Below are 13,130 nucleotides of genomic sequence, written 5' to 3' on the forward strand. Positions count from 1 at the left end.
CGCGTTCCGGCCCGCGGGCAGAGCGGGGGAGCCGCCGAGCCCCGCGCAGCCTCCGCACAGCCCCCGCCGGCCGCTCCCGGGGGGAAAGAGGGGGCCAGGGCCACTCCAGCCCCGGGGCGCGTCCCCCGCCCGCGGGCAGCCGAAGCGCCGCTTCCGGGCTCTCCCGGGTTCCTGGGGGCTTCCCAGCGGGATTCTCCGCCAAGCCGCCGCCTCTCCGTTTTAGGCTGTGTCCCCTCAGTCAGCGGCGGGGGGAGCGGGCTCCGTAGGGGCCGCGGCGGTGAGGCGTGGGACGCTGCCTCACCCTGCCAGGGGGCTGCCGGCAGGCGGGCATGCAGGGAGGGGCGCACGGAGGGGATAAAGGAAGGGATCCAGGAGGGGATGTACGGAGGGATGCTACGATCCTGCTGCCACCTCTCCGAGCGGCGGAGGAATCTGCGGGCTCTGCTGTTCGCGGCGTGGCGGGGCTGCGTGTGCGGCGGAGGGATCGGCCGGCCCGCCGTGCGCCCGCCCCCTGCGCGGCGGCGCGGCCCCGCCGATATAGCGCGGCGCGGGGAGGCGCGGCCGTCACTTGGCGAGCGGCGCTCCGCGGGTGCGGGGCTGCGCGGGCAGGAGCGGCGGCGGCAGAAGCGGCAGGGTTTGCCTGGGGTGGCCGAGCATCCTCCAACTTGGAACTGTCCACCGGCGCGAGCTCCTGAACATGAGCCTCCTGCTTCTCTACCTGCTCGGATTGCTCCTCAGTAGCGGGCAAGGTAGGAGCGGGGACCGCCTTTTTCCTTTTTTTTTTTTTTTTCCCCCCTTTAATTGTTATTCTTACCTATGCTGTCCGCTCGCTCAGATTAACGGAAAAGAAACGGAGAAAAAAAATAAAGCAGTGCATTATCCTGGAACCAAATTAAGAAGGACCTAAAACTTGCTTCATCGCCCACCTTTTTTTTTTTTTTTTTTTTCCCTCCCCTCTCCAGTCTTCAAGAGGTGTCATTTATGAGGAGAAAAAAAAAGCTGGACGGTGCTAGGTGCACTTAGGTGCTTTGCCTAGGGTTTTGCCTTTTTTTTTTTTTTTTTTTTTTGCGCCCGATAAATAGAGATGAAGCGATTACAAAATGTATCTGCCGGGCACTGGTCTTTAAAATCCGCTTCTGCCCGCGGGGAAGGCAGTGCGGGCTTCGTTTTTAGGAGCAGGGAGAAGTGCTGGCGGTAGAGCCCGTGAGAAACCTGACCTGAAGTCTCCCTGTCGGGGTTTCTTCTCTCCGGAATCCCCTCCCTGCGCGCTGCCGGGACACCGAGCCCCCGGCTCAGGGGTGGCGGGGAGGGGAGGGCGCTGTCCGGGCCGCGGGGCTGTGTGCAGAGCCCTTGTGGCACGGAATAGCACCGCGGGGACAGGTGTGTGCGGGGACGGGGCGCGCTGGACTGGCGCCCTCGGGCACGCTTACTCTTTTGCATATATATGTATATATACGTTTATAAATATACATACGTACAATGCTTCGAGTAACGCGGACTCGGGGGTTGTGGTGTGGCCGCGGGGTTTGGTTTGTTTCCTGGGACTGAATTATCTATATAGCTATTTATTTGTTTATGTTTGGATGTCCCCTGCGTGATTAGTTAAGGATTTGTGCTCCTGGAAGAGACGGGGCGAAAGGGCCGCTAGGAGGGGCACAGCCGCTGGGTGAGGGATAACCACGGCGGTGTTTGGAAAGTGTTCGGGCAAGTTCCCGGCGTCCGGCCGGGGCGCTGAGCCGCGCGGGGCTGTCCCTGCCCCCGCTCCCGCTGCCCCCTGCCCTGTGCGAGGCTGCGTTCCCTGCACCTGAAGGGGTGGGCGGCAGCCCCACTTCCTAAGGAGGTTTTAGGCGAGAAATAAACCCCACCCAGCCCGAACGCCCCAGCGGGGTGTCAGCGGGAGCGGCGGGGGCCGGCCCCGGGCCGCGCTGCCAACGCCGGGCACCAGGGGGCGGCCGAGCTCCACGGCGGTGCCGGGCAGTGCCCCGGACGGGGCGGCTTCGCCCCCGCCGCGCCCCCGGGCTGGCAAGGGCTGGATGTTTCACCCAGGGTGTCCTGTGCGGGGCTGGCAAGGTCTGCATGTCTCGCCCACGGTGTCCTGTAAGGGGGCAGCAAGATTTGTTGCGCTTAAGGAAGGGACGGGGGGTGCGGGCAGGATGCCTTGAGGTACCAAGACTGCAGCTGCGAAGGTCTCCTTCCATGCATCTGTGGCTAAACCTCCCACCATCCAGGCGTTTCCGTTCGGCGACAATTAGCAAAGAGCCGCCAGGTGCTCTCAATTTCCATAGAAAAGCTTCCCTGCTTTTGCCACCCTGGGGGGGTGGGTGTCTCCCGAGAAGCAGCGATTCGGGAACAGTCTGGAGGTTTTTCAGTACAGCCAGCACTGGGATGGCACAGGAGGAGGAGAACAGGAAAGCTTCCTTCAGGTTTTGCGTTGATCTACCTGGGTGTAATAATGTGCGTAGAGATGTGGAATGTGCCTCCTCCATCGGAGGAAGGGTAGAAAGCGATTTTGTGAAGTGTGATTTCTGCAGTGTAGGAGGATTGCATAGTTTAGGTATCTTACTATCACAAATGTCAGGAGATAAATAATGGAGTGAAATTACAGATGCTATTAAGCTGAGTTTTAAAAATTATAGGATACATATGGGGGGGTGGAAAGAAGATGAGGAAAGCTGAATAAACCTAATATTGATAGTAAAATATTTCCCTTAATTCAAAGAAACAGCTTAGTTTTATTCCTTTTAATAAAGGAAGGGAATTGCATTGGCAGGGGAAGAGTATGATTTTTTTAACTGAGTGTAGAAATAGCAGAAATGTGCTGCCTTAATCCACAGCAGGGCATAGTAAATGGGAATGGTAGATGATCTGCATATGGAAAATACACCTATTTAGGTTGCTAGGGAAGAGGCATTTTCTACAGTGTTTGGGAGGGAGTTTATTATTTTTAATTTTAATGAGCATTATTGAGGTGAGGGGTTTATTGTACATTCTTTATTTTTTAACACCACCTTGAAGTAATCTTGAGAATTTCTTAAAGTGAATCAAATCATTTGAGAGGCTATTCCAAAAACTCTTGGTTGTTGTTTTGTTTTGATTTTTTGTGGGAATGCAGTGGTGGGGAGCACTTACATCATCAACTGAAGATTGTGGTGCTTGTGAGGGTTACTTTTTTTGTTTGTTTTTAAGAAAAGCATTACTAAGTGAATATTAAATGATTATGAATTTTTTGATAGTTTGGATTGCTGTGAAAAGTCAGTAACTAGATTTGGATCATTTACTTTGGAAATATTGGAAGTCTTAGGTTCAGGATTTATATTTTGAAGGACGTAGCTGCAGTAGATTTTATGAAGAATGGCTGAAGCTTTTCCTTTGAGAAGTGCTGGTGTTTAAGGCTAGAGAGAGGGAACTGTGCTGTATTTGTTCTGTTCCAGAAAATCAGAGCAGTTTGAGAACAAGGAGCAGACAACCACCCCCTCCCCCAGCCCCTTAAGTTAAGAGCTTATGAATGTCATAATTATCTACCAGGGCCAAATATTCCCTCTCCTAATTTCATCACAAGGGACGAGTTTAACTGGCAGTGTTATTAAGCTAAAACAAAAGGATTTTTTTTCTTAACCTTTCAAAGCTGTCCAGACAATTTATCCAGCGTGAATTAGCTTTGCTTTAATAAAAATTGAAACAAAATGAAACAAAATGCACACACAGACTCCCCATCATACCACAAACCAAAAAAAGAGCATACTGCTCTCTGTAAATCTTCCTTTTAAGATATGTAGTGATAAAGAAAGTTCCCTTGGTTCTTAATAATGTCTAGAGACACTGACTTGAAGCGGATAAAATGAATGTCTTCCCAAATTATAAAATCCTATTTCTTTTACGCCTCTGCATAATACACACTTGTTTAGCTTAGCAAACTTTTTGAAGTTTTAGTAGAAAATGTTTTGCTTGTAGAATTTGTTTCTATTTTGTGCTCATCCAGGAGATTCATATGAGTGAGTACATTGTGCTTCAAGTTTCTTCTTTTCACGGCTTTGATATGGAGTGTCTTCTTGTTTTTCCTGCGGAGTTTCTCTTTACAAGTGCTTATAAGGGGCTGCTTGTTAATAATGAACATCCCCCCAGGGAGATGCCAGCCTGTGTGTCTTACTCACTACCAGTCTGGAATCCTTCTTTCTGCTTTTTGTGTAGTGAACCCATGAAATTTGGAATTTTTGAAATCAGTGATTTTGCTAACTGGATTAAGTGGAACTATCGTTTTTCTCTGATTTTACACTGAAATCTGAAGCAGATCCTGAGACTTCAACCAGATGCTGTTTTCTACTACCAGTTGATTTGTGCAACTGCATTAAGATTAAAATACAGCTATTATCTTTCCTTCTCCTTTTCACCCTTCAAAAACAAACAAAAATCTGACAAAATCATGTTTGATTTTTCTATTTTAGGCTACATTCTCCTCTTCAGGTAAATATGAGAATCAAAATATCTGCCTGAAAATAAACCTGAACTGAGGAGGACTTCTGAAACATTGACTTAAAAATAGATAGATGAGAAGTATGTAGAGAGCTTTGTTTTGTGCACTCCCATACAAAATGGAGTTAAGAGATACTTCTATCATTTGCAGTAGCTCTAAATCATGAAACATATGAATGATAAAGTCATAGACATAGAGCTTTAAAGTCTTGTCTAAGAGGTTGAATAGCATCATTTGGACTTTTCCTCTTACAGCACAACACATACTTATTTAGATAAGTCATTGTTTTTATCTATGGAAATGCTGCTGGATTGTTAAGATGAATTTATGTATGATTTGCTTTTCATGGCCACCTTATTCAACAAATATTTTGACAATAAATGCAGTATTTGTTTGCCCTTTCACTGACCTTTTCTTTGAGGCACCTTTCCCAAGTGGTTCATGTTTACTTACTGATTTTCTTTCAATTTGCTCCAGTAATCCCCCAGTTACATTCAGCACATGCCATTTGATTCCAGTACAATTGAGTCAAGTTAATGACATTTTGGGAAACGCATGTTTTAACTACACTGTAATTTGTGTCTGTGAGTTGCAAATCTATTCTTGAAAGAGTAGGATATGAACTTTTCCAGGTAAAGAATCTGGATAATGGCTGGCATTCATATTTTAAATAGTTTATATAAACTAATTTATGCCAGATGTTTTGTTTGTTTGGGGTTTTTTTTGTGGAGTGTTTTGTTTTTTTGGGGTTTTTATTGTTTTTTTTTTTTTTTTTTTTTAGCATACACATTTGCCTTATGAAATAAGGGCCGTGTAGTTGATGAAGTGTATCCTGAAGTTCTACAGGTCATTTGAATATAATTTTCAATGTCTCTTGAAATTGAGAAATAGAAGAGGCTGGAGGAGAAACTTACTGGTATCCTGACATATTCAAATCTGGAGGCTTGTTGGAGTTGGATAGACTAGATCCAGGCCTATTAGTAACTTGTATCTTACCACCAGTTTTTATTTTCACCTAAGCAATTAATCATGACCTAATTCTGACCTAGTGTCGTGGTTTCCACCTTGGTGTATTTAACTGCTTCTTAGTTTAGGTATTTGACTAGAATATTCAATTTTTTGTAACTAGTTGAAAACAGAGAATAATTTTTAATATTAAATAGGGCATTCAGAGCACTACTTGCTGTTAATTCAAGAATTTGATGATGTCCAGCTTCAGTGATGTAATTTTGCATTAACAAAATATTTTTATTGCTTTTGTAGCTCAATTTCTCTTAAAACTCTGTTTGAATGGATTTGTCTATTTTTAAAGGATATCAGAAAACCAAGGAGTTAACTTAAGAAAGCAAGATACTCTTCAGATGCTTTGTGTTATGCCATAGCATCTTTAATGGGGTGTCTTCAAAAATCAGGGTTCCAAGGTTCTTATTTTCATTACATGCCTGAATTTTTGCATTATTTGTTATCTTTTGACTGATGATATCATTAATTGGAGAAGACATTTTCCAATTTGTTCTGCTGTAGATGAGCAGAATTTTAATTTATTTACTAGAAAGAAGAGAAACAGGGAGAGTCATTTATCTGGTTAAAGCTATTTGTGGTGACATCTTACGATATTAAAATCTTCGTGTACTGGAAAAAAAATCCATGTAAGTGTTAATAAAAGTTATGTGGAAAGGACACAAAGAATAAAGGCACCAACAATGCAAGACACCCCTGTGTTCAGAAGACTGCCAAGCCTTTGAGTGTCCTGTGTTTGAGTGGCTCCATGGAAGCACTGTTGGTTGCACTAACCCAGAGGCTCATTCTAGCAAGAATCCATTGATATCAATGGGTTCACTGGAGTATTGAAAGCATCTCTGGAAATGGCAGGAGGTAACCAGCTTTTATTTTTGAAATAGCATGAGATAGGCAATACAGTCCATTTATGCTGCGGCTATGATTTAGGAAATTATGATTAACAGAAAATTTCTCTTTGTGCATTAGCAACTGGATCATTAATGAATTCATGGGAGTAATAGCCTGAACTACAAGTCTAATGGTCTACTGCAGAATGAGATATTTATAATGTAGTTCTTAGATATTGAGATAACTGTGAATATTGTCATTTGGGAAGCACTAGAACAGGTTTCATGCAGAAGTTGTGGATGTCCCTGGGATTGTTCAAGGCCAGGTTGGGTGGAGCTCTGAGCCACCTGGTCTAGTGGGAAGTGTCCCTCCCGATGGCAGTGGGGTTGGAATGAAATGGTCTTTAAAGTCCCTTCCAATCCGAGTCATTCTATGATTGTAGCCAAACTCTACTAATTCTAGTCATAGGAGAATTTCCATTGACTTAAGTTTGTGTTTGCATGAAAGACAAGTTGGATAGTTCTTTAAAAGCAGTTATTTTACTATCTCAAGCAGGTTAATTTGGGAAGGAAGGAGACAGTAAAGTTTATGAATTAAAAATTCCTTACATGGTTTCTGCATATTTAAGAACAATGCTAAAAAATTGCAGCCAAACACCTGATTAAATATTTTACCTGCTTCCTGCCTCTTGTGGAAAAGAAAAAAATGCAGTTTTTTGGTTTCACCCATTCTTTAATATGATGCATAAAGATCATTGCAAATAGCATGAAGAGAGCAAGTCTTTCAGAAACCTGCGTTGGCAGGCATGGATATCTACTAACCAAGGGTGTAATTTGCTACCAGTTTCCATGGTCCAAGTATAATCTTGTCTGAAATATCCAGTTTCTGGATGGATAATACCCAGATGAAATTGGGAAGCAGCATGTAGTACTGTGGAGGTTTAGTCAGCCTCTTCAGTAGTCCTGCCTATCATTACTGAAATAAATTTCCTCTTAACTATACAAGTGCCTTCAAGAACTAGCTTTCCATAGAAAGCATAGATCTTTGATATGTTAATTTATGTTCATTTAAGATGTAGTGGCTGTCTTTGAGTAAAAAAAAAAAATTGAGAGGGAAGTACAAGTGGCTCATTTTTGTTTTGCTGAGTTAAAGTTTTCCTCCTACCAAAATTTATGTTGTGACTTTAGGAGGCTGCACTGGTTTTTATTTAATGTTCTAATTACCTGAGTATTATTGCTAAACAGTGGACAAAGGTTGCTGAATAACCTCGTAATTTAGCAATAGTCAGAGCTGTAGCATCTGAATAACTCATAAGGATACTAATGAAACTTTTCAAGATGATGTTTCCCATTAGCTAGTACTAAACTGATTGTTTGCATTTCAGTCGTAATTTAAGTTGTTTGACCAGCTATGGTCCAAAATTCCTACTTGGAAATCACACAAGTCACTGTTCTGACCACTTTGCCCAAGAGGTGCCATTTGGAGTATAGTATGAATTCAGATTAAAAACACTCATTGCCAGCAATTTTCTTGCTACTAAAAGATGTTGCACCAGATTCAGTCAAGCTGCAAGTAATTTCAAACCCATTAACTTTGTAGACCTTTGTACTGCAGATGAATTTGTCTTGCATGAACTCAGGTCCATGGTTAAAATAATAAAGTATTGAAAACAGAGGCACATAAAGATGTGATATAGATAGATATAAATAGGAGGGGAGAGGCAATCTTGCCTTTTACTATGAACAGTTTTTTTAACTGATGATACAATGATTATTTTTTTTATTGTAACAGGAAATATGTAATCAAAGTGCAATGGTATTGTGTTAGTATTTTGACATTATTATTTTAGTTAGTCAAAGCAGAATAAGCTACAGATCCAGGGTAGTTTATTTGTGGGGAAGAGGCTAGCAAAGGAGGATATATTAAATGTACTGGAGACCAGTTTTCTGGAGTAGCATAGTACGGCATTTTTTTAAAAAGTTCTTGAACATACCACACTCAAACTAATGTGATTACTGGATCCGGAAAAAGACTGATGTACTCCAGTAACCTCAACAGAGACTCAAAGCAGGAGGCATAAACAGGTAAGTACAGAACAAGAAGAGTGTTGATACTTCTGTTAGTGCAGCTACAATGTTCAGGGATGTGTCAGGTTATATCGTGTGATCTTCCTTAATGGTCTTGGCAGATCTTTGTTGCGTGAATTTGTTCTTAAATCTGCCAGTACTTTGATCTGCTTGGTACACTGTGTCAACAACTTACACAAGAGAAAAAGAAGTCTGAAAAAATAATGCTCAGTCCTTTAATTGAAGTGCCGTAAGTAATGGAGTCATACCAGTTCCTTTACTCGACTCTTCCATGGCATTCATAATGGCAGAGAAGCTGCCCATCTCTTATGTGATGGATTCAGAACTCTGTATTATATTCATGGGCTTTCCAGTGAATTAATAACTTTTTTTTTTCCTTAGTTGTCAGTTCCTTAATTTTTTTTTGAAACATTTTATTTTCCTACCCTTTGGTAATAGTTATCTTAACAAATGGTAATGTGAAGTACTTGAATTTTAAGCTGATTTGCATCAGGCCAATTGTAAAAAAGCTTCCTTGTTCATAAGTATCTCTTTTGCACTATGATCAGTGTTGCAAGTCCTGCCTTACAAGGGGTGGGGGCTAAAACTGGTCAAGCAGTAACCCTGGTGGAATAAATGCTGAGAGAGATTTGATTGCTAGAAAGATGATTCCCAGGGATGGAGCATATGGAAAGAGCAGAGGTACTTGAAAAGAAAGCTTGATATATGAGTAAATGGATATAGACTGGTTAAGAAAAACAAACCCAACCCTTCAGGATGAAAATTAATTTCTGACCAAAAAAGCAGTGACTCTGGATCATATGAACAGGAGGGAAAGAAGTATTGTTCAGAATCACAGAATGACATAATGTCCTGAGTTGGAAGGGACCCACCAGGATCATGGTATCCAACTCCTGGCCCTAGGCAGGAGACCCCAAGAATCCCACCATGTGCCTGAGAGCATTGTCCAGACGCTTCTTGAACTCTGTCAGGCTGGTGCTGTGACAGCTGCCCTGGGGAGCCTGTTCCAGTGCCCAGCCACCCTCTGGGGGAAGAATCTTTTCCTTACATCCAACCCAAACCTTCCCTGCTTCAGGCCATTCCCTTGGGCCCTGTCACTGGTCACCACAGAGAAGAGATCAGTGCCTGGCCCTCCTCTTTCTCTCATAAGGAAGTTTTAACTGCAATGATGTCTCCTCCAGGCTGAACAGACCAAGTGACTTCAGATGCTCCTCATACGCCTTCCCCTCCAGACCCTTCACCATCTTCATTGCCCTCTTTTGGATGTTCTCTAATATAATTCCTATATTGTGGTAGCCAAAACTACACACAGCACTTGAAATGAGGCTGCATCACTTCTTAGTGCAGCCTTAAATTATTTGCCTTTTTATTATTATTATTATTATTATTATTATTATTATTTAGGAATAATAGAGAATTGCAAAGACAACATTGCACAATGTTTAAACGTGGTTTTTGCTAACCACCTGAATGATCTGGTATGAGGCATCTGTATTTTGCAATAGAATCTTTGGTTTTGTTGCTTTCTCTTTGGTCTTTTGTTCCTGAATTCTAATTTTGTAAATTTTGTCTTATTCACCTTGAAATTTAAGATTAATTATATCCAGCTGGGCATTGCTGTCTGTAATAAATAATGCAGCAATTCGTGTACTCCTGTGCCTTCTCTGTTGGGGAACAATATCCAACTTCAGAGTTAAGCAAAAACTAATGCTGACTTTTCCCAGTAGAGACTGTCTGTAGTATAATATGAATGCTACATCTCCAGATTTTTATTTTCTTTTATTTTAAGAAAATGGTGTTTTGTGAGATGAGTTCTGCTAACAGAACTGTATACCCTGCAGCCACGTAACTCCCACTGAAGTTGAGAGTGTTTCCAGGGATTGTACTGATTGCACTTTTCAGGGTCTGACTGAATCTTTCAGGAGTTGTATAAATCCTGTGTGAGTATGTGGGAATTTTGATTCAGTGAAGAATAGAAAAATCAAGCTTTAACTTTATGTATATTTAAGTAGTGGGCATGTTTATAAGTAGTGCTGAAAAAGCATGGGGCTAATCCAAGAGCATGGAAGAACTGGAAGCTAAAAGGGTGTTCTGGTGTGCCAGGTTTGATTCAAGAGACGAAGTGAAAGAGGAAAAAAGAATATTTTTCTCTGTGGTTTTTAACAATAAATCCAAAGACATATTGTAAATATCATAAACTACTGATTTCATTCTCTCCCTCTGGGAACATAGGCAAAAATTGCAGTTAATCATCACAGTCACTGAGCGGCAGCCCAGGCTATACCTGTGTTGGGAAGTTTACCATTCAGTGTGAAAATTCATCACTTGGTTTTGTTTGAGTTTTTGAAAGTTTTGATTTACTTGTTTGTTTTGGTCTGTGGCTTTGTGGCACTGGTCAAAATTGGTCTTCAGATGTTCAGTATTCAGGTTGTGCCTGCAGGTCTGTAAGTGCTGCTGTCTGAGTGATCAGAGGCTCCATGGATTTGTGCCAGTTTATGGCAATTCCACACATTGGGTTCAACAGCTTTTAGCATTTAGTCAAAATAATCCTTTCCAACACCTGTGCATTGCATTTCTGTGAATGTCTTTGGATTATACAGCCTGTGTGTGTATCAAATTTATGTTGCTGGGTTTGAGAACTCTCTCAGAGATGGTGTTTTCTATATAGTTCTCCTAAACTTATGGTAGACTTACTCTGATTTTACCATTCTTGGAAGTAAATTTACAGAATTCTGTATACTGTCATGATAGTGATTTTCAGTTCTGAGCGCATGGTACAGTTCTGAGCGCATGATTTTTGTATATGCTGCTAATTTTAAAAACAATTTTGATGTTACATTCAAATTTCTGTATCATTTGCAAACATTAGTTTAAATCAAAAGATTCTTATCTGTGTTCTGAAATCTCAGGAATCACCTGTTTCACTTTGTGCAAGCCCTTTGTGTTGCACTCACAGCCTTTTATTTTTTTCTTGTTGTCCTAGGTACATGAATGAACGCTTTATCTGCTGCATAAAAGAGCAGAACTGGCTGGGGAAACTATTAAAGAGAGTAAAAATGGTGATGAAAAGAAATGGACTTCTCTATGAATCATGTATTTTGAGTTTTAGTTACATATGATCTTGTTGCAGTGGGGATCCTGCAACACGCATATATCAAACCAGGAGTCCCGTGGAAAGGAAATATATACGGACAGACAGATTATTGATAGCTGTTTCAGAGATGTTTATTTCTCCAGCCGCATGGCCGGGGCTCTGCCCAGGAACTGTTCCACTCACGGGACCAAGGGTCCTTCTGCCCGCGCAGGGAACACAAACCAACCGATGGGAACGAGGCTGAGCAGGGGCAGGGAAGCCCCGTGTCTGTGCCCTCAGGGCCCCTCTCCCAGGGCTACACGGCAGGGGAGGGACCCCAACACCTCACCCGTTTTATTTTAATAAAAGGAGAATGAAAACAACTGGATAAACATAACAAGAACAGTTTCAAAACAAAACAAGCCACCCTCCTGAGTCTTTAAATGTCCAATCAGATTCTGTGGAACATCTTAGGGCTGACAGAAGGGAGACAGAACTCTCTGAGCATGCTTTGTGGGGAAACTGAGGCAGGAGAGGGTTTAACTTCTTCCCTCCCCCTTTTCATCCCCCACTCGGCATTGGAAAGGGATTTTTGGGGAAACAATTGGCAAAAGCATGGTTTTGTGAGGGAAACCATGGATGAAAAAACAGATTGGGAATACACTGGGGGTAATAGGACATAGGGTAAAAGGGGAAGGTGGGATTAGGAAAGGGAGACTGTAGGGGGGACTTACAATGGAGATACTGTCTAACATGACTACGATTTTTGCATATATACTGCCTTTTACAGGAACACCATCAGGCCCAGTGACCTGCGATGCTTGTAACCCTTTTCTACCTCGCATAATTTTGAATTCCACGACTTCTCCATCTCCCAAGCTTGGGATGCATTTTTCAGGGTTATTCTTTTTAATAGCAGTTCTATGCACGAATATGTCTTGCTGGTTGTCACACCTTGTTATAAAACCATAATTTTGCTTAACATTATACCATTTTACTATCCCTAATATCTTAGTTACTATGATCTTTTCCTTTTTCCGAGTGGCTGCTGTTTTCTGTCTCGCTGCGTCTTTGCTCTCTCTTTTGGTCGCTCCCGTGTTGGAATTGTCGGGGCTGCTGGTGCCTGCGCGCTCTTCCCAGGGTCGCGTTCGGGGCTGTGTGGGCCGGGCCGGGCCGTGCCGCTCAGTTCTCCGCGCGTCGCCTCCTCTGGTCGCAGCTTCGCTGCCGCTGCCGGGCGCTGCACCCACGTCTCGGCCGGGCCCCCGAGCGATGACTCCCCCGCGCCCTGCTCCAGCGCACGTTTCGGCTGGGCGCGGCTTCCGCTCCACCGCCAACGCCGCCCGCCGCCGCCCGCGCGCCGCCTCTCTCGGTCGGGCGTTCCCGGGGCTCGCTCCACCACGCGCTGCACGCGGCCGGCGGGCACCGCTGGGTCCCGCTGCTCCCGCCGCGCCTCGCTCCGCCACCGACACTGCGGCTCGCTTGGCTCCGCCCGCGCGCGGGAACTGCCTCGCTGCTGCTCGCAGAGCGCTCGGTGCACGTGGCCTGGGCTGCACGGTCCCTGCGCCAGGCTTCCCTTCGCCAAGACACAGCTGACATTGCTCAACAGTCTCGGTAATTAAATAATATTCACGAAAATATTCTTCCATCGGCA

At 43.7% G+C, this 13,130-nt stretch overlaps 1 protein-coding gene across 2 annotated transcripts in view; it reads left to right on the forward strand.

Annotated features, from left to right (window-relative positions):
• The first annotated feature begins 554 nt into the window (after positions 1 to 554).
• The window catches only part of NCAM2 (neural cell adhesion molecule 2), a 283,919-nt gene continuing 271,343 nt past the window's right edge, over positions 555 to 13,130 (forward strand). For both annotated transcript variants that reach the window (XM_039556490.1, XM_039556494.1), the window contains exon 1: positions 555 to 749. In XM_039556490.1, the coding sequence (XP_039412424.1) occupies positions 698 to 749 (52 nt within the window). In that variant the 5' untranslated portion in view covers positions 555 to 697. The remainder of the gene's footprint in view (positions 750 to 13,130) is intronic.

Source organism: Corvus cornix, chromosome 1, assembly GCF_000738735.6.
Source record: "Corvus cornix cornix isolate S_Up_H32 chromosome 1, ASM73873v5, whole genome shotgun sequence".
Lineage (NCBI taxonomy): Eukaryota > Metazoa > Chordata > Aves > Passeriformes > Corvidae > Corvus > Corvus cornix.